The sequence below is a fragment of the Bufo gargarizans genome, chromosome 4 (assembly GCF_014858855.1).
Source record: "Bufo gargarizans isolate SCDJY-AF-19 chromosome 4, ASM1485885v1, whole genome shotgun sequence".
In the NCBI taxonomy this organism is placed as follows: domain Eukaryota; kingdom Metazoa; phylum Chordata; class Amphibia; order Anura; family Bufonidae; genus Bufo; species Bufo gargarizans.
Genome location: NC_058083.1, coordinates 31,105,543 through 31,126,287, shown reverse-complemented (window position 1 = coordinate 31,126,287; position 20,745 = coordinate 31,105,543). Strand labels below are relative to the sequence as shown.

Here is a 20,745-nt window from a genome sequence, read left to right as displayed (position 1 = left end):
CGAGAGGCCTTGGGGTCCCCCCACTTTTCATACTCCAGAGAGCGCACCTTCACCAGGTCACCCATAATGTTCCTATGTACCGTTTCCACTGGGAGGATTTTACGACTCGTCGAAACTAGACACCGTGCACACCAGATGTGATGCCTAACCACTGCACTAACTAAAAATAAAGTGCGACGGTCCCTGCCACCAAGGTCTTTGAATGCGCCATAGGCCCATTCCGCATAAGACAAGGTGGCCAGCCTGGGCCAACCGATGGAAGACCCCACCTTTTTGTACACCTCTATATTAAAGGGACAGTGAAGCAGGAAGTGGTCCATGCTTTCTAGCACGCCCCCACACTCCTCCCGGGGACAACCCCTTTCCTCGGAGTTCCTGCACTTCATATTATCCCTTACATATAGCTTTCCATGAAAGCAGCGCCAAGTCACATCCCAAACCTTCTTAGGGATCCTTTCTAAATTAAGCAAAAGTAGCCCACCCTCCAGATCCTGACTTGGGCAATCCTTCAAGGCCAGCGGCGCCTGGAAGAAAGAAGACAGGACCCCCCTGTCAAGGGAACCCCTCGACATGGTCTCTATCTCAGTCCTTCTCAGGCCCCACCGCCTTATGATCTTCAGAACCGGAGCAACGTAAGCCGGGAGATGTCCATGTGACGCACGCAGGTCTTTCACACGCCCTCCTGTCTCCCATTCCTGGAAGAAGGGCCGGAACCATTCCCTACAGGAAATTACCCACAAAGGAGCCCTCTCTTTCCAGAGGTTTGCAATGTTTATTTTCAAGAAGGTATTTGTTAAAAATACCACTGGGTTGACCATATCCAACCCGCCTAGTCTCCTTGTGCGGTAAGTCACCTCTCTCCTGATTAGGTTCAGCCTATTTCCCCATAACATCTGGAAAAAGAGGCTGTAGACCGTTGCCCAGAGAGAGCCTGGCAAGACACAAACACTGCTCAGATATAAAAGCACAGGAATCAGGTAAGCTTTGCACAAGTGAACCCTTTCCCTGAGGGATAAAGACCACCCCTTCCAGCGGTCCACCCTTTGGGCGACATCTTTCAGTCTACCCTCCCAATTTTGTTGATGATAATCCTCATCTTGGCCAAAGTTGATGCCTAAGATCTTTACTGATTTCTGGGGTTCTGGAAGAGTGCCCTGGAGATCGAAGACAGGATCCCCTTCCCCCAGCCAGAGAGTCTCACATTTGTCCCGGTTAATCTGGGACCCGGAAACTTCCGAATAGCGATTCACCTCCGACATCACCCATCCCACCTCCTCTTCCGAAGAGGTAAAAATAGAGACATCATCAGCGTACGCTACCACCTTCAGAGATGGCCCCCCCACCGCCAGTTCCATCCTCACCCCCGCCAACGGTCCGCGATCTACCCTTCTGATGAAAGGATCGATCGCAAACACGTACAGCAGAGGGCTTAAAGGACATCCCTGGCGGACACCGGAAGCCACCTCAAAAGGACGACCCAGCCAACCATTAACCAACGGGAAACTCTCGGCCCCTTTGTACAAGGTTTTTAGCCAATCTACAAACCTCCCGGGTAGACCATACCACAAGAGGACAGACCACAGGTATTCGTGATTCACTCGGTCAAAAGCCTTAGCCTGATCCAGGGATAACAAAAGCCCCTTCCAAAGACCCGCCCTGCCCCGTTCCACGGCCTCCCGGACACTGAGAACGGCGCTAAAAGCGCTCCGCCCGGGAACTGAACAATGCTGGGACCCCGAAAGGAGCTTCGGCGCAAATTTCGCCAGTCTGCAGAAGAGTATTTTTGCCAAAATCTTTCTGTCCACATTGAGAAGCGATATGGGTCTCCAATTCTCAATGCGGGATGGATCCCTACCCTTTGTCAGAAGAATCAGGACGGACTTTCCCATTGACCTTGGCAGATTGCCCGAGGAAAGACACTCGTTATACACCTCGGTCAAGAGAGGAACCAATTGTTCCCTAAAAGTCTTATACCACTCGGATGTTAAGCCATCCGGACCTGGCGATTTTTTGGGCCTGAGCCCATCAATGGCCAGTCTCACTTCCTCTTCCCTGATAGGTTCTGTCAAAATATCAAGAGAGGGGTCCATTCCCGCCCCGGGAATCGCCCCAGCCAAGAAAGCTGAAAGACTGTCCCGATTCAGTTCTTTCCTACCAAAGAGGTGAGAGTAGAAGGACCTGACGACCTCCAGGATCCCTGATTTGGACCTATTCAGGGAGCCTGTACTGTCAACCAGGCCCATCACTAGTTTACTTCTTACTGCCATCTTACAGTTCCCGTAAGGGTCGGGCGAGCGGTATTTCCCGAAATCCCTCTCGGCAACCAAAGAGGCGTACCTATCATACTGACACCTCTTGAGCAAGGATTTTACACGAGAGATATCCTCGCGGCTATCTCCCGTCGACACAAGTCTTTCAAGTTTCTTCCTCAGTTCCTGGTACAGACGGTATCTGTCCCAGCTCCTGAGGTTAGAGAGCTTTCGGAAAAACCTCGCCGTCCTTTTTTTAAACATCTCCCACCACTCCGACTTACTGTTGCACATGTCCACCAAAGGTTCCTGGCTCTGAAGGAAATCCTCAAAGGATTGTCTTACCATCGCTTCTTCCAGGAGAGACGAATTCAACTTCCATATTCCTTTTCCCATGCGGGGAGTCTCTGTAACATTCAGAGAGAAACTAATTAAACAGTGATCGGAGAATTCCACTTCCTCAGCTTGTAAAGCCGAAAAAACAGCCTCCTCCTTCAAATAAAACCTATCTATTCTAGACCTACGATTTCCCTTATTAAAGGTGAAATCCACGTGATCCGGTTTGTGCCGTAAATGAGCATCCACCAGACGAGCTTCCTCAACTATTCTACTCAAGACGACGCCATCAGTATCCAGCCCACCTCTGGGGACCCCCCTATCACAGACTCTAGTCACATTGTTAAAGTCTCCTCCAAAGATCACTTGTCGGCTGGTAAAAAGAAAAGGCTTAATCCTCATAAGAAGACATTTACGGTCCCACCTACTTTGTGGTCCATAGATGTTGATTAATCTTAATTCTTGTCTTCCCATGAGGACATCTAGAATCAGGCACCTTCCCATTTCCAACTCGATAATCCTCCTGCATTCTACTCTTTCGGCGGTTTTAAAAAGGACCGCCACCCCGCTACGTGGCTCGGCCGCAAGAGACCAGAATGACGGACCGAGCCGCCATTCCTGCTTGGCTTTCGCCAGCAACTCAACACTTGTTAACCAGGTCTCTTGCAAAAATAAAATATCAGCATCAATACGGCTGAAAAAATCAAAGGCCATAAAACGGGCCACGTCTGACTTAATGCTAGCAACATTAATACTTGCCAGCGTCAACAGGGTGAGTTCCGCCATCATACATGATCGAGTTGGATAGCTTTCTTTTTCCCCCCTCCACCACCACTCTCCTCATCATTATCTCCTGATCCTTCATTTTCCTTTTGCCTTTTCAGACACACTGATACATCCATACCGTTCTGTTTGCCCACGGAATCAGGCTTAGCCCCCCCTCCAGAAGAAGGAGGGCAGGGCCCGGCAACCTGCGAGGAGGCCTTTGCGCCCTCCGGTACCACATCCTCCTCCTCCCCAACTGGAGTTGGGGGATCCTCGTCAAGGACCTGATACCGGTTGGAGAGATCCACAGGAGGGGCCCCGACTAATTCTTCCTCTGGCATCTGGTCAAGGGTGAGTGGGACAGATGAATCCCACTCCAGAGAGGGCTTGCGACCCTCTCCTTTCTTTTTCCTCCTGCTCCGTTTGTTCCTCCTATCCCCCAACCACCTCCTGTAATCCTCGTCCATGCTTTCGCCGTACGAGGATGCGGATGTAGCAGAGGGGTTGGCTTCCTCAGGCTGAACCCCAGGTCCTCCCTCCTCATCGCTGTACCCTGGGTCGCTACAACCTGGATCCCCAACTAAAAGGCCTGCCGGAGAATCAACTAAGGGACCAGCTGCCGCCTGCTCCCTATCCCTACGGCGTTTTTCTTGCCGTTTAATCCTGGAAGGCCTTAAGTTCTTAACTGTACCCTGTCTGCTTCTTCCAGTGCTGGTATCACCGGCACTCGTCCCTTCACCAACCGGCCCAGTCCCGGCAGCAGGCCCTTCTTCAACAACAGACCCAGCTTCATGGCTAGCATCCGCTTGAGTCCGGGCCCGGCCCTGAGCCTTGTTGGAAAAGGCAAGCGGACAACGACTGAAGGGATGACCCAGGTCCCCACACAGGTTACACCGAATCCGCCTACAGGATGCGGCAAGATGGCCAATGTCACCACACTTTGCACACTTGCGAACATCGCATTGTGCGCTAAAGTGAGTGGGACTACCACACCTATAGCAGACCTTCGGCTGTCCCTGATAGAAAACCATAATTCTATCTCGACCCAAGAAAGCAGAGGAGGGGATATGAGCAACTGAGTTGCCCTGTGCCCTCAGCTTTACGCTGAAGGTCCAGGCACCTGACCAGATGCCGTGATCATCCAAAACTTTGGCGGGGAATTGTCCAACCTCGCCATAACGACTGAGCCATGTCATAATGTCCACGCTAGAAAGTGATTCGTTACAGGTTAATACCGTCACTTTCTTGACCATCGTCTGGCGGGTTATAGCCTGGACAGAAAATCCCCGCCAGGCCGGGGTGTTCTTTGCCAGTTCATATTTAGACCAGAAGAGCTCAAGCCCCTCTGGTCTAACAAAACTAACATCGAAACTCTTGGTGCCGTAGGGATGGATTAGGGCAAAGATGTCATTTGCCACAAAGCCCATCCCCAGGAGAAGCTCCACAACGTCTTTCCTAGAAGGCGTTGCTTCTTCACTCCTCCAAGAGAGACGGGCCACATTCCTACGGCTCCCCCCGGATGTAGGGAGAGACCAAACGGTCTCTCCCGCTCTTTCCTCTCGGAAGGTTCTCAGACCATGTCTCTCTGTCCAAAAAGACAGTTTAACCGGTTCACCCTCCACCTGCATGGAAGTCTCTTTCCCCTTCCTCAGAGCCTCCAAGAGGCGCCGTTGCAAGTTACCATTACCTGATTCCCTGGGCAAAGAGTCACCTGCAGCCACACTAGCATATGATCTCCTATTTGGACTTACACAATCCCCTGCTTCCCTTGCAACCTGCCTCCTCCCGTCAGCCTCTTCCTCCTCGACTTCCGTATCTGCTGCATAAGCAACTTCCAATTCCTCATTCATACTCTCACCAGTTATATCTTCATTTGCCTCACCAGTCATTTCCCTATTTACATCCTTATTTGTAACAACGTCCTCATTCATACTCTCATTCATACTCTCATTCATACTCTCATTTGCGTCTCTTCCTAAGTTACCACTCGCAACATCATTTACCATACTTACAATCCCATCGCTCTTCACTCCCCTCAGACTGGTCGGGTTCCCTAGAGGAGTACTGGCGTCATTGGGGGCAGGGTCTGAAGGGCCCCCCATTTCAGGAACTGCGGAGGACTTCCTATCCCCCACACCCCTCACCCTCTCTGCAGCCCGCAGAGCCCCCGAAGATTCTGCAACCTCCACAGACTTTAATGGTTTATTTGCTGGTTTCTTTATAAACCTTCCAGATTTTGCTCTGGCCCTTTCAACTGTCTTTTTCTGATCCTTGTCCGCAGCCATTCCATCCTTCACCTTGTCCGCAACACTGTCAGGGGTTTTAACCCTGTCTGCCCCTGTGTTCTCCTTTCCACTGCAGGAAAGGGGGACACCTGCTGCCACCATCTCAGATTCATTCTCCCGTGCTGTTTGGCCCGATTCCACTACAGGAACCGCGCTGGGCTCAGCAATGGGTTCAGAAGGCACAAAACGTAACACTTCTTCTTTTATGATCTTCTTTTTCTTTTCTCTTACCACCTCATCTTCCGGGACCTCCTCGTCACCGAAATACAATTTGCCCACCGGGGATTCCAGCTGTCTGATCTCCACCATTAGTCTCCCCCCAGACCTGCCTTCATCCCCAGAGGATGACATAACTGGTTCAGAGGGGTCCCCTTGGCCACCCGGTAATGAGTCCACCTCTGACTCCACCGCCAACTCCTTCACCTTCCTCTGGCTTCCAGACCGCAGCCCTGACGGACTGGAGCCAGACATGCTTTCAAAGCGACAGTCATTCTTGAATTTCTCCATAAACGGCCCTCCATTTTTCACTATAGAGGCCCTCTTTTCCTCCAAAGTCGCAATCTCCTCCTCCAGCTTCTCCAGCCTGGAGGAGAGGACCGCTCTCTTACTTTTTGGTAACATGGCCTGAGCTTTCACATTCCTCTGTTCCAATTTAAATTGTTTTAATTTCTTCTTTACTTCCTCAAGCTGATTTAGAAAATACGCCACCCTTGATGAGTACAATGAGGGGGTTTCAGTGGGGCTCATGACCCCCCAATTAAACAGTCTCCTGGCCTCTGCAGCTTGTACACCAGAGGAGATACCAGGAGAACCAGAAACACCAGCAACCACACCAGGAGCTAAGTCACTGCTAGTTACACCTGAAGCACCCCCTCTGGGCTGAGGCACAGAATCACTACTCCCAGCTTCACATACCTCACCCTTTGGGGTTCCAGGCTCCATTCCTGCAGCTTTCCTTGGTCCAGAGACTTCACAGGCTGCTTGTTCAGCAACCTGACCCGCCGGCTCTGCTCTCTGTTCACCCGCTGCCTGCTCAGCAGCCGGCCTTTCTTTCCCATCCAGCTTTCCCGGGTGCAGAGTTATCTGCTCTGAAGAGGAGCTCAGAGAGGATCCCAGGCTTGTTTTCCTCCCAGGACATCTCCTGACCCCACCCGGTGCATTGCTGGAGTCACACAGGGATTCCTGCAGTGGATCTCTGCTGCTCCTGGCTGCTGCTCCTCTCCTGCCCGCAGTCTGAGCGGGGCTGTCATCTGCTCCCTGCGGCTTTGCAGCCGCACGCTGCGGGGTTCTCTGAGGCTTACCACCGGCCGCCGGTGTCACCTTGCCGCTGTTTCTCGATGCTGGAGAATCAGGAGGTAAGTCTCCAGTTTCAGGAGGTCTTCCTGCCGCACGCGGGGTTCCACTATGGCTGCCGGCACGTGTAGATAAACGGCGGCAGTCAGGGGCTCGAGGATCCATACCTGGAGAACACGCCACCCCCTGGGGAAAGGGCAGCGTATCCCCCAGCACACGATGTCAGGCTCCTGCTCCTCTCACAGTGCAGCACAGAGGAAGAAACACAGCTCCTCCCACAGGATGTGATACACTGTGGTAATGGTAGACTGCATGGCTAGAGGCTGGATGTTATACACTGTGGTAATGGTAGACTGCATGGTCAGGGGCTGGATGTTATACACTGTGGTAATGGTAGACTGGATGGCTAGAGGCTGGACTTTTTTATTAAAATATAAATAAATAACTTACATAATGGAAAACTTATCCAAACATAGCAATAAACCAAACAAGTGACATAACACAGAGTCTAGCAAAAATACTATTCCCTTACCCGACCAGTCTCCCACCCCATAACCCCCTATTTTACATATTTACATATTAAAATGCTTTCATGCTCATCTAAAATCCATTTATACAAACATATATACAAACATATATACAAAAGTAATAATTATATGCCAGCCGTATATAAAAAACAAATATACAAAACACAAACAGAAACCTTAACTTAAATACTAACTATTAAACCCTTCACCAACCCCCACTGCAAACAGACAAACTGATCACCCTCAAAGTTCAAAGGGAAAAGAAAACCCTGAGCTCTGTCAGTCCGTAAGTTCATCCCCAGTTGGACTGGGGTCGACCAGTTTGTATCACACACAATTTTTTTTTTATTTTTATTTTTTATATTTTTTTATATATTTACCTTTTATTTAACTTTTTTTATATTTTAATATATATATATACATATCCCCCCCTTATATACACATATACATATATCCCCCTCCTCCCCCCACACCCCCCTCCCAACCTAACTAAGCCCCACTACACCTTTACTAATATAATACAACATAACATAATATAATATGATATAATACGGTACAAATTTACTACTTTCCAAAATCTACAATACCGAACACTTCCCACAACTTGTCGGCTATGGTTCAGTAGCCCGTAAGCCTTTTCATCCTATTCTTATACAAAACAAAACAAAAACTCTAACTGTGTCTTCTAGATCAGCCCACCACCAGGACAAGGAGTATTACTCAGTCAGGGAACCCCAAAACAAAAGCCCCTCCACAGGCGAGAGGCCTTGGGGTCCCCCCACTTTTCATACTCCAGAGAGCGCACCTTCACCAGGTCACCCATAATGTTCCTATGTACCGTTTCCACTGGGAGGATTTTACGACTCGTCGAAACTAGACACCGTGCACACCAGATGTGATGCCTAACCACTGCACTAACTAAAAATAAAGTGCGACGGTCCCTGCCACCAAGGTCTTTGAATGCGCCATAGGCCCATTCCGCATAAGACAAGGTGGCCAGCCTGGGCCAACCGATGGAAGACCCCACCTTTTTGTACACCTCTATATTAAAGGGACAGTGAAGCAGGAAGTGGTCCATGCTTTCTAGCACGCCCCCACACTCCTCCCGGGGACAACCCCTTTCCTCGGAGTTCCTGCACTTCATATTATCCCTTACATATAGCTTTCCATGAAAGCAGCGCCAAGTCACATCCCAAACCTTCTTAGGGATCCTTTCTAATTAAGCAAAAGTAGCCCACCCTCCAGATCCTGACTTGGGCAATCCTTCAAGGCCAGCGGCGCCTGGAAGAAAGAAGACAGGACCCCCCTGTCAAGGGAACCCCTCGACATGGTCTCTATCTCAGTCCTTCTCAGGCCCCACCGCCTTATGATCTTCAGAACCGGAGCAACGTAAGCCGGGAGATGTCCATGTGACGCACGCAGGTCTTTCACACGCCCTCCTGTCTCCCATTCCTGGAAGAAGGGCCGGAACCATTCCCTACAGGAAATTACCCACAAAGGAGCCCTCTCTTTCCAGAGGTTTGCAATGTTTATTTTCAAGAAGGTATTTGTTAAAAATACCACTGGGTTGACCATATCCAACCCGCCTAGTCTCCTTGTGCGGTAAGTCACCTCTCTCCTGATTAGGTTCAGCCTATTTCCCCATAACATCTGGAAAAAGAGGCTGTAGACCGTTGCCCAGAGAGAGCCTGGCAAGACACAAACACTGCTCAGATATAAAAGCACAGGAATCAGGTAAGCTTTGCACAAGTGAACCCTTTCCCTGAGGGATAAAGACCACCCCTTCCAGCGGTCCACCCTTTGGGCGACATCTTTCAGTCTACCCTCCCAATTTTGTTGATGATAATCCTCATCTTGGCCAAAGTTGATGCCTAAGATCTTTACTGATTTCTGGGGTTCTGGAAGAGTGCCCTGGAGATCGAAGACAGGATCCCCTTCCCCCAGCCAGAGAGTCTCACATTTGTCCCGGTTAATCTGGGACCCGGAAACTTCCGAATAGCGATTCACCTCCGACATCACCCATCCCACCTCCTCTTCCGAAGAGGTAAAAATAGAGACATCATCAGCGTACGCTACCACCTTCAGAGATGGCCCCCCCACCGCCAGTTCCATCCTCACCCCCGCCAACGGTCCGCGATCTACCCTTCTGATGAAAGGATCGATCGCAAACACGTACAGCAGAGGGCTTAAAGGACATCCCTGGCGGACACCGGAAGCCACCTCAAAAGGACGACCCAGCCAACCATTAACCAACGGGAAACTCTCGGCCCCTTTGTACAAGGTTTTTAGCCAATCTACAAACCTCCCGGGTAGACCATACCACAAGAGGACAGACCACAGGTATTCGTGATTCACTCGGTCAAAAGCCTTAGCCTGATCCAGGGATAACAAAAGCCCCTTCCAAAGACCCGCCCTGCCCCGTTCCACGGCCTCCCGGACACTGAGAACGGCGCTAAAAGCGCTCCGCCCGGGAACTGAACAATGCTGGGACCCCGAAAGGAGCTTCGGCGCAAATTTCGCCAGTCTGCAGAAGAGTATTTTTGCCAAAATCTTTCTGTCCACATTGAGAAGCGATATGGGTCTCCAATTCTCAATGCGGGATGGATCCCTACCCTTTGTCAGAAGAATCAGGACGGACTTTCCCATTGACCTTGGCAGATTGCCCGAGGAAAGACACTCGTTATACACCTCGGTCAAGAGAGGAACTAATTGTTCCCTAAAAGTCTTATACCACTCGGATGTTAAGCCATCCGGACCTGGCGATTTTTTGGGCCTGAGCCCATCAATGGCCAGTCTCACTTCCTCTTCCCTGATAGGTTCTGTCAAAATATCAAGAGAGGGGTCCATTCCCGCCCCGGGAATCGCCCCAGCCAAGAAAGCTGAAAGACTGTCCCGATTCAGTTCTTTCCTACCAAAGAGGTGAGAGTAGAAGGACCTGACGACCTCCAGGATCCCTGATTTGGACCTATTCAGGGAGCCTGTACTGTCAACCAGGCCCATCACTAGTTTACTTCTTACTGCCATCTTACAGTTCCCGTAAGGGTCGGGCGAGCGGTATTTCCCGAAATCCCTCTCGGCAACCAAAGAGGCGTACCTATCATACTGACACCTCTTGAGCAAGGATTTTACACGAGAGATATCCTCGCGGCTATCTCCCGTCGACACAAGTCTTTCAAGTTTCTTCCTCAGTTCCTGGTACAGACGGTATCTGTCCCAGCTCCTGAGGTTAGAGAGCTTTCGGAAAAACCTCGCCGTCCTTTTTTTAAACATCTCCCACCACTCCGACTTACTGTTGCACATGTCCACCAAAGGTTCCTGGCTCTGAAGGAAATCCTCAAAGGATTGTCTTACCATCGCTTCTTCCAGGAGAGACGAATTCAACTTCCATATTCCTTTTCCCATGCGGGGAGTCTCTGTAACATTCAGAGAGAAACTAATTAAACAGTGATCGGAGAATTCCACTTCCTCAGCTTGTAAAGCCGAAAAAACAGCCTCCTCCTTCAAATAAAACCTATCTATTCTAGACCTACGATTTCCCTTATTAAAGGTGAAATCCACGTGATCCGGTTTGTGCCGTAAATGAGCATCCACCAGACGAGCTTCCTCAACTATTCTACTCAAGACGACGCCATCAGTATCCAGCCCACCTCTGGGGACCCCCCTATCACAGACTCTAGTCACATTGTTAAAGTCTCCTCCAAAGATCACTTGTCGGCTGGTAAAAAGAAAAGGCTTAATCCTCATAAGAAGACATTTACGGTCCCACCTACTTTGTGGTCCATAGATGTTGATTAATCTTAATTCTTGTCTTCCCATGAGGACATCTAGAATCAGGCACCTTCCCATTTCCAACTCGATAATCCTCCTGCATTCTACTCTTTCGGCGGTTTTAAAAAGGACCGCCACCCCGCTACGTGGCTCGGCCGCAAGAGACCAGAATGACGGACCGAGCCGCCATTCCTGCTTGGCTTTCGCCAGCAACTCAACACTTGTTAACCAGGTCTCTTGCAAAAATAAAATATCAGCATCAATACGGCTGAAAAAATCAAAGGCCATAAAACGGGCCACGTCTGACTTAATGCTAGCAACATTAATACTTGCCTAGCGTCAACAGGGTGAGTTCCGCCATCATACATGATCGAGTTGGATAGCTTTCTTTTTCCCCCCTCCACCACCACTCTCCTCATCATTATCTCCTGATCCTTCATTTTCCTTTTGCCTTTTCAGACACACTGATACATCCATACCGTTCTGTTTGCCCACGGAATCAGGCTTAGCCCCCCCTCCAGAAGAAGGAGGGCAGGGCCCGGCAACCTGCGAGGAGGCCTTTGCGCCCTCCGGTACCACATCCTCCTCCTCCCCAACTGGAGTTGGGGGATCCTCGTCAAGGACCTGATACCGGTTGGAGAGATCCACAGGAGGGGCCCCGACTAATTCTTCCTCTGGCATCTGGTCAAGGGTGAGTGGGACAGATGAATCCCACTCCAGAGAGGGCTTGCGACCCTCTCCTTTCTTTTTCCTCCTGCTCCGTTTGTTCCTCCTATCCCCCAACCACCTCCTGTAATCCTCGTCCATGCTTTCGCCGTACGAGGATGCGGATGTAGCAGAGGGGTTGGCTTCCTCAGGCTGAACCCCAGGTCCTCCCTCCTCATCGCTGTACCCTGGGTCGCTACAACCTGGATCCCCAACTAAAAGGCCTGCCGGAGAATCAACTAAGGGACCAGCTGCCGCCTGCTCCCTATCCCTACGGCGTTTTTCTTGCCGTTTAATCCTGGAAGGCCTTAAGTTCTTAACTGTACCCTGTCTGCTTCTTCCAGTGCTGGTATCACCGGCACTCGTCCCTTCACCAACCGGCCCAGTCCCGGCAGCAGGCCCTTCTTCAACAACAGACCCAGCTTCATGGCTAGCATCCGCTTGAGTCCGGGCCCGGCCCTGAGCCTTGTTGGAAAAGGCAAGCGGACAACGACTGAAGGGATGACCCAGGTCCCCACACAGGTTACACCGAATCCGCCTACAGGATGCGGCAAGATGGCCAATGTCACCACACTTTGCACACTTGCGAACATCGCATTGTGCGCTAAAGTGAGTGGGACTACCACACCTATAGCAGACCTTCGGCTGTCCCTGATAGAAAACCATAATTCTATCTCGACCCAAGAAAGCAGAGGAGGGGATATGAGCAACTGAGTTGCCCTGTGCCCTCAGCTTTACGCTGAAGGTCCAGGCACCTGACCAGATGCCGTGATCATCCAAAACTTTGGCGGGGAATTGTCCAACCTCGCCATAACGACTGAGCCATGTCATAATGTCCACGCTAGAAAGTGATTCGTTACAGGTTAATACCGTCACTTTCTTGACCATCGTCTGGCGGGTTATAGCCTGGACAGAAAATCCCCGCCAGGCCGGGGTGTTCTTTGCCAGTTCATATTTAGACCAGAAGAGCTCAAGCCCCTCTGGTCTAACAAAACTAACATCGAAACTCTTGGTGCCGTAGGGATGGATTAGGGCAAAGATGTCATTTGCCACAAAGCCCATCCCCAGGAGAAGCTCCACAACGTCTTTCCTAGAAGGCGTTGCTTCTTCACTCCTCCAAGAGAGACGGGCCACATTCCTACGGCTCCCCCCGGATGTAGGGAGAGACCAAACGGTCTCTCCCGCTCTTTCCTCTCGGAAGGTTCTCAGACCATGTCTCTCTGTCCAAAAAGACAGTTTAACCGGTTCACCCTCCACCTGCATGGAAGTCTCTTTCCCCTTCCTCAGAGCCTCCAAGAGGCGCCGTTGCAAGTTACCATTACCTGATTCCCTGGGCAAAGAGTCACCTGCAGCCACACTAGCATATGATCTCCTATTTGGACTTACACAATCCCCTGCTTCCCTTGCAACCTGCCTCCTCCCGTCAGCCTCTTCCTCCTCGACTTCCGTATCTGCTGCATAAGCAACTACCAATTCCTCATTCATACTCTCACCAGTTATATCTTCATTTGCCTCACCATTCATTTCACTATTTACATCCTTATTTGTAACAATGTCCTCATTCATACTCTCATTCATACTCTCATTCATACTCTCATTTGCGTCTCTTCCTAAGTTACCACTCGCAACATCTTTACCATACTTACAATCCCATCGCTCTTCACTCCCCTCAGACTGGTCGGGTTCCCTAGAGAAGTACTGGCGTCATTGGGGGCAGGGTCTGAAGGGCCCCCCATTTCAGGAACTGCGGAGGACTTCCTATCCCCCACACCCCTCACCCTCTCTGCAGCCCGCACAGTCCCCTGAAGATTCTGCAACCTCCACAGACTTTAATGGTTTCTTTACTGGTTTCTTTATAAACCTTCCAGATTTTGCTCTGGCCCTTTCAACTGTCTTTTTCTGAGCCTTGTCCGCAGCCATTCCATCCTTCACCTTGTCCGCAACACTGTCAGGGGTTTTAACCCTGTCTGCTCCTGTGTTCTCCTTTCCACTGCAGGAAAGGGGGACACCTGCTGCCACCATCTCAGATTCATTCTCCCGTGCTGTTTGGCCCGATTCCACTACAGGAACCGCGCTGGGCTCAGCAATGGGTTCAGAAGGCACAAAACGTAACACTTCTTCCTTTATGATCTTCTTTTTCTTTTCTCTTACCACCTCATCTTCTGGGACCTCCTCGTCACCGAAATACAATTTGCCCACTGGGGATTCCAGCTGCCTGATCTCCACCATTAGTCTCCCCCCAGACCTGCCTTCATCCCCAGAGGATGACATAACTGGTTCAGAGGGGTCCCCTTGGCCACCCGGTAATGAGTCCACCTCTGACTTCCACCGCCAACTCCTTCACCTTCCTCTGGCTTCCAGACCGCAGCCCTGACGGACTGGAGCCAGACATGCTTTCAAAGCGACAGTCATTTTTGAATTTTCTCCATAAACGGCCCTCCATTTTTCACTATAGGAGGCCCTCTTTTCCTCCAAAGTCGCAATCTCCTCCTCCAGCTTCTCCAGCCTGGAGGAGAGGACCGCTCTCTTACTTTTGGTAACATGGCCTGAGCTTTCACATTCCTCTGTTCCAATTTAAATTGTTTTAATTTCTTCTTTACCTCCTCATAGCTGATTTAGAAAATACGCCACCCTTGATGAGTACAATGAGGGGGTTTCAGTGGGGCTCATGACCCCCCAATTAAACAGTCTCCTGGCCTCTGCAGCTTGTACACCAGAGGAGATACCAGGAGAACCAGAAACACCAGCAACCACACCAGGAGCTAAGTCACTGCTAGTTACACCTGAAGCACCCCCTCTGGGCTGAGGCACAGAACACTACTCCCAGCCTCACATACCTCACCCTTTGGGGTTCCAGGCTCCATTCCTGCAGCTGATCCAGAGACTTTGCAGGCTGCTTGTTCAGCAACCTGACCCGCCGGCTCTGCTCTCTGGTCACCCGCTGCCTGCTCAGCAGCGGGCCTTTCTTTTCCATCCAGCTTTCCCGGTGCAGAGTTATCTGCTATGAAGAGGAGCTCAGAGAGGATCCTAGGCTTGTTTTCCTCCCAGGACCTCTCCTGACCCCACCCGGTGCATTGCTGGAGTCACACTGGGATTCCTGTAGTGGATCTCTGCTGCTCCTGGCTGCTGCTCCTCTCCTGCCCGCAGTCTGAGCGGGGCTGTCATCTGCTCCCTGCGGCTTTGCAGCCGCACGCTGCGGGGTTCTCTGAGGCTTTCCACTGGCCGCCGATGTCACATTGCCGCTGTTTCTTGATGCTGGAGAATCAGGAGGTAAGTCTCCAGTCTTAGGGGGTCTTCCTGCCGCACGCGGGGTTCCACTATGGCTGCCGGCACGTGTAGATAAACGGCGGCAGTCAGGGGCTCGAGGATCCATACCTGGAGAACACGCCACCCCCTGGGGAAAGGGCAGCGTATCCCCCAGCACACGATGTCAGGCTCTCGATCCTCTCACAGTGCAGCACAGAGGAAGAAACACAGATCCTCCCACAGGATGTGATACACTGTGGTAAAGGCAGACTGCATGGTCGGGGGCTGTATGTTATACACTGTGGTAATGGTAGACTGGATGGCTAGAGGCTGGATGTTATACACTGTGGTAATGGCAGACTGCATGGTCGGGGGCTGGATGTTATACACTGTGGTAATGGTAGACTGGATGGCTAGAGGCTGGATGTTATACACTGTGGTAAAGGCAGACTGCATGGTCGGGGGCTGGATGTTATACACTGTGGTAATGGCAGACTGCATGGCAAGGAGCTGAATGTTATACACTGTCGTAATGGTAGACTGCATGGCTAGAGGCTGGATGTTTTACACTGTGGTAATGGCAGACTGCATAGCAAGGAGCTGGATGTTATACACTGTGGTAATGGCAGACTGCATGGTCGGGGGCTGGATGTTATACACTGTGGTAAGGGCAGATTACATGGCTAGAGGCTGGATGTTATACACTGTGGTAAAGGTAGACTGCATGGCAGAGGCTGGATGTTATACACTGTGGTAATGGTACACTGCATGGTCAGGGCTGGACATTATACACCTGTAGTAATTGTAGACTGCATGGTCCCAGGCTGGATGTTATACACTATGGTAATGGTAGACTACATGCCTAGAGGCTGGATGTTATACACCTGAGGAAGTGGTAGACTGCATGGCTAGAGGCTGGATGTTATACACCTGTGGTAATGGTAGACTGCATGGTCGGGGGATGGATGTTATACACTGTGGTAATGGCAGACTGCATGGTCGGGGCTGGATGTTATACAACTGTAGTAATGGTACACTGCATGGTCGGGGCTGGACATTATACACCTCTAGTAATAGTAGACTGCACGGTCGGGGGCTGGATGTTATACACCTGTGGTAATGGTACACTGCACGGTCGGGGATGGACATTATACACCTGTAGTAATGGCAGGCTGCATGGTCGGGGCTGGATGTTATACACCTGTGGTAATGGCAGACTGCATGGTCGGGGGCAGGATGTTATACACCTGTGGTAATGGTACACTGCACGGTCGGGGCTGGACATTATAAACCTTTAGTAATGGCAGACTGCACGGTCGGGAGCTAGATGTTATACAACTGTAGTAATGGTAGACTGCACGGTCGGGGGCTGGATGTTATACACCTGTGGTAATGGTACACTGCACGATCGGGGATGGACATTATACACCTGTAGTAATGGCAGGCTGCATGGTCGGGGCTGGATGTTATACACCTGTGGTAATGGCAGACTGCATGGTCGGGGGCAGGATGTTATACACCTGTGGTAATGGTACACTGCATGGTCGGGGCTGGACATTATAAACCTTTAGTAATGGCAGACTGCACGGTCGGGAGCTAGATGTTATACAACTGTAGTAATGGTAGACTGCACGGTCGGGGGCTGGATGTTATACACCTGTGGTAATGGTAGACTGCACGGTCGGGGGCTGGATGTAATAGACCCTTGTTCATAGCACTGAATTAAACCGAAGTAGAGTTGAAAAGTAAACTCTTTAAAATATATAATATATCTTACAGTGCACTGCAACAAATGACCAGGAGATGGTGCTCTGATATTTAGAGTCAATGTACTGTATAACACAGTGCAGTACTACAGCTGACCAGCAGAAGGCACTGATGGCGCAGTACGCTGCTCTACCACTGGAGTCCATAAGATAGCGCGCGTCACATACACCCTGGAGCATGCGCAGTTTAAACAGTGAGGGTTGGGCTGTAGGTTTGTAAGATGGCGCCGAGTATGATCGGTGTTCCGTGAAAAGTTGGCTCCTCATTGGCTGACGCGAAGGCGTGTACCATGATTTAACATGTAGCGGCTGTGAACGCGCAGAGGGAGGGAGGGAACGGCCCACCGCGCATGCGCAATATCAACTTCCAGCACAATAGAGCCGAGGGAGGGAGGTTTGGCCGCAATATAAACTTTTGGTTTATAGGACCTGAGGGAGGGGAGGGACGCAGGGAGGGGGCGGGGTTTGGCCGCTCTGTGATTTGTCATTCAGGTACAGGGGCATACATAGAAATCACTGGGCCCCATGGCAAGAATCTGAATTGGGCCCCTCATGAGTGACCCGCTGCACCCCTTAGGTACGGGCACATCTACTGCAGAGGTTCCAGCAGAAGCCTCCATTGCAGATTCTAGCAAAAGCAAAGGGCACAACAATCTCAATGACGGCATTATTGTGAATGGGATCGGCAGGTGGCGGCAGTGTTCGGCATCTGCTGCATCTGGCGATTCTGGTATCCTGCTGGTGGCTGGAAGAGAATACCGAAATCTGCTGGCAAGTGAATACCTGGTCTCACCCGATGCACTGTGCCCGCTGCTGCTGCTTCTAATATAGAGTGTCATCCTTCTCCATGCACTGTGCCCGCTGCTGCTTCACCTCCCCCCGATGCTGACTTACCGAATGTGCTGCGGGCAGAGCGTAGTCAGGGCCTGGAGCAGATCTTCACAGCACTAGTCTGGGGTCTGGTCACAGTGCGACACGTGCCGGCAGAGGAACAGGACAGGGACATTCTCCAAAGTGCAGAAACAGAAATCTAAAGGAATTTATCCAGTTACAACTGATGTTTTTCTGACTGCTGCAGAACCTCCTAATACACACCTCATCTGCTGCAGAACCTCCTAATACACACCTCAGTTGCTGCAGAACCTCCCAATACACACCTCAGCTGCTGCAGAACCTCCTAATACATACCTCAGCTGCTGCAGAACCTCCCAATACACAACTCAGCTGCTGCAGAACCTCCTAATACACACCTCAGCGGCTGCAGAACCTCCTAATACACACCTCAGCTGCTGCAGAACCTCTTAATACTCACCTCAGCTGCTGCAGAACCTCCTAATACATACCTCAGCTGCTGCAGAACCTCCCAATCCACGCCTCAGCTGCTGCAGAACCTCCCAATACACACCTCAGCAGCTGCAGACCCTCCTAATACACCCCTCAGCTGCTGCAGAACCTCCTAATACAAACCGGATTCCAAAAAAGTTGGGACACTAAACAAATTGTGAATAAAAACTGAATGCAATGATGTGGAGATGGCAAATGTCAATATTTTATTTGTAATAGAACGTAGATGACAGATCAAACGTTTAATCCGAGTAAATGTATCATTTTAAAGGAAAAATACGTTGATTCAAATCCCCAAAAAGTTGGGACAAGTAGCAATAAGAGGCTGGAAAAAGTAAATTTGAGCATAACGAAGAGCTGGAAGACCAATTAACACTAATTAGGTCAATTTGCAACATGATTGGGTATAAAAAGAGCTTCTCAGAGTGGCAGTGTCTCTCAGAAGCCAAGATGAGTAGAGGATCACCAATTCCCACAATGTTGCGCAGAAAGATAGTGGAGCAATATCAGAAAGGTGTTACCCAGCGAAAAATTGCAAAGACTTTGCATCTATCATCATCAACTGTGCATAACATCATCCGAAGATTCAGAGAATCTGGAACAATCTCTGTGCGTAAGGGTCAAGGCCGTAAAACCATACTAGATGCCCGTGATCTCTGGGCCCTTAAACGACACTGCACCACAAACAGGAATGCTACTGTAAAGGAAATCACAGAATGGGCTCAGAAATACTTCCAGAAACCATTGTCAGTGAACACAATCCACCGTGCCATCCGCCGTTGCCAGCTGAAACTCTACAGTGCAAAGAAGTAGCCATTTCTAAGCAAGATCCACAAGCTCAGGCGTTTTCACTGGGCCAGGGATCATTTAAAATGGAGTGTGGCAAAATGGAAGACTGTTCTGTGGTCAGACGAGTCACGATTCAAAGTTCTTTTTGGAAATCTGGGACGCCATGTCATCCGGACCAAAGAGGACAAGGACAACCCAAGTTGTTATCAACGCTCAGTTCAGAAGCCTGCATCTCTGATGGTATGGGGTTGCATGAGTGCGTGTGGCAGCGGCAGCTTGCATGTCTGGAAAGGCACCATCAATGCAGGAAAATATATTCAGGTTCTAGAACAACATATGCTCCCATCCAGACGTCATCTCTTTCAGGGAAGACTCTGCATTTTTCAACAAGATAATGCCAGACCACATTCTGCATCAATCACAACATCATGGCTGCGTAGGAGAAGGATCCGGGTACTGAAATGGCCAGTCTGCAGTCCAGATCTTTCACCTGTAGAGAACATTTGGCGCATCATAAAGAGGAAGGTGCAACAAAGAAGGCCCAAGACGATTGAACAGTTAGAGGCCTGTATTAGACAAGAATGGGAGAGCATTCCTATTTCTAAACTTGAGAAACTGGTTTCCTCGGTCCCCAGACGTCTGTTGAGTGTTGTAAGAAGAAGGGGAGATGCCACACAGTGGTAAAAATGGCCTTGTCCCAACTTTTTGGGGATTTGTTGACACCATGAAATTCTGATTCAACATATCTTTCCCTTAAAATTGTACATTTTCTCAGTTTAAACTTTTGTTCTGTGATTTATGTTCTATTCTGAATAAAATATTAGAAGTTGGCACCTCCACATCATTGCATTCAGTTTTTATTCACGATTTGTATAGTGTCCCAACTTTTTTGGAATCCGGTTTGTAGCTTAGAAACATATAACAGTCATAGAGATTAGATACATATACAGTCATGTTAAAAAATTAGGACACCCTTTGAAAGCATGTGGTTTTTTGTAACATTTTTAATAAAAGGTTATTTCATCTCCGTTTCAACAATACAGAGAGATTAAAGTAATCCAACTAAACAAAGAAAACTGAAGAAAAGTCTTTTCAAGATCTTCTGTAAATGTCATTCTACAAAAATGCCTATTCTAACTGAGGAAAAAGATAGGACACCCTCACATGTATTCCCTCTTAAATTGGCTCAGATCTCACACAGGTATATCACACCAGGTGCACATAATTAGTAGATCGTTACTCTGCATGTTGAATGAGGCTTGCCCTATTTAAACCTCAGACATTTAGTTTGGTGTGCTCCTGACTGTTGAAGTGAGAGTGAGCACCATGGTGAGAGCAAAAGAGCTGTCAGAGGACTTCAGAAAAAAGATTGTAGCAGCCTATGAGTCTGGGAAGGGATTTAAAAAGATCTCAAAAGATTTTGAAATCAGCCATTCCACTGTCCGGAAGATAGTCTACAAGTGGAGGGCTTTCAAAACAACTGCCAACATGCCCAGGACTGGTCGCCCCAGCAAGTTCACCCCAAGAGCAGACCGCAAGATGCTAAAAGAGGTCTCCAAAAACCCTAAAGTGTCATCTCGAGAACTACAGCAGGCTCTGGCTACTGTTGATGTAGAAGTACATGCCTCTACAATCAGAAAGAGACTGTACAAGTTTAACTTGCATGGGAGGT

General features: G+C 49.8%; 1 protein-coding gene across 1 annotated transcript in view; it reads right to left on the bottom strand.

Moving 5' to 3' along the window:
• The window catches only part of LOC122935155, a 181,968-nt gene extending 167,066 nt beyond the window's left edge, over window positions 1-14,902 (bottom strand). Inside the window, exons 1-3 of the mRNA XM_044290919.1 lie at window positions 14,766-14,902; window positions 10,807-10,868; window positions 162-2,656 (exon numbers count right to left, since the gene is read on the bottom strand). Coding sequence (XP_044146854.1) covers window positions 162-2,656; window positions 10,807-10,868; window positions 14,766-14,902 — 2,694 coding nt within the window. The remainder of the gene's footprint in view (window positions 1-161; window positions 2,657-10,806; window positions 10,869-14,765) is intronic.
• Between the last annotated feature and the right edge of the window lie 5,843 nt (window positions 14,903-20,745).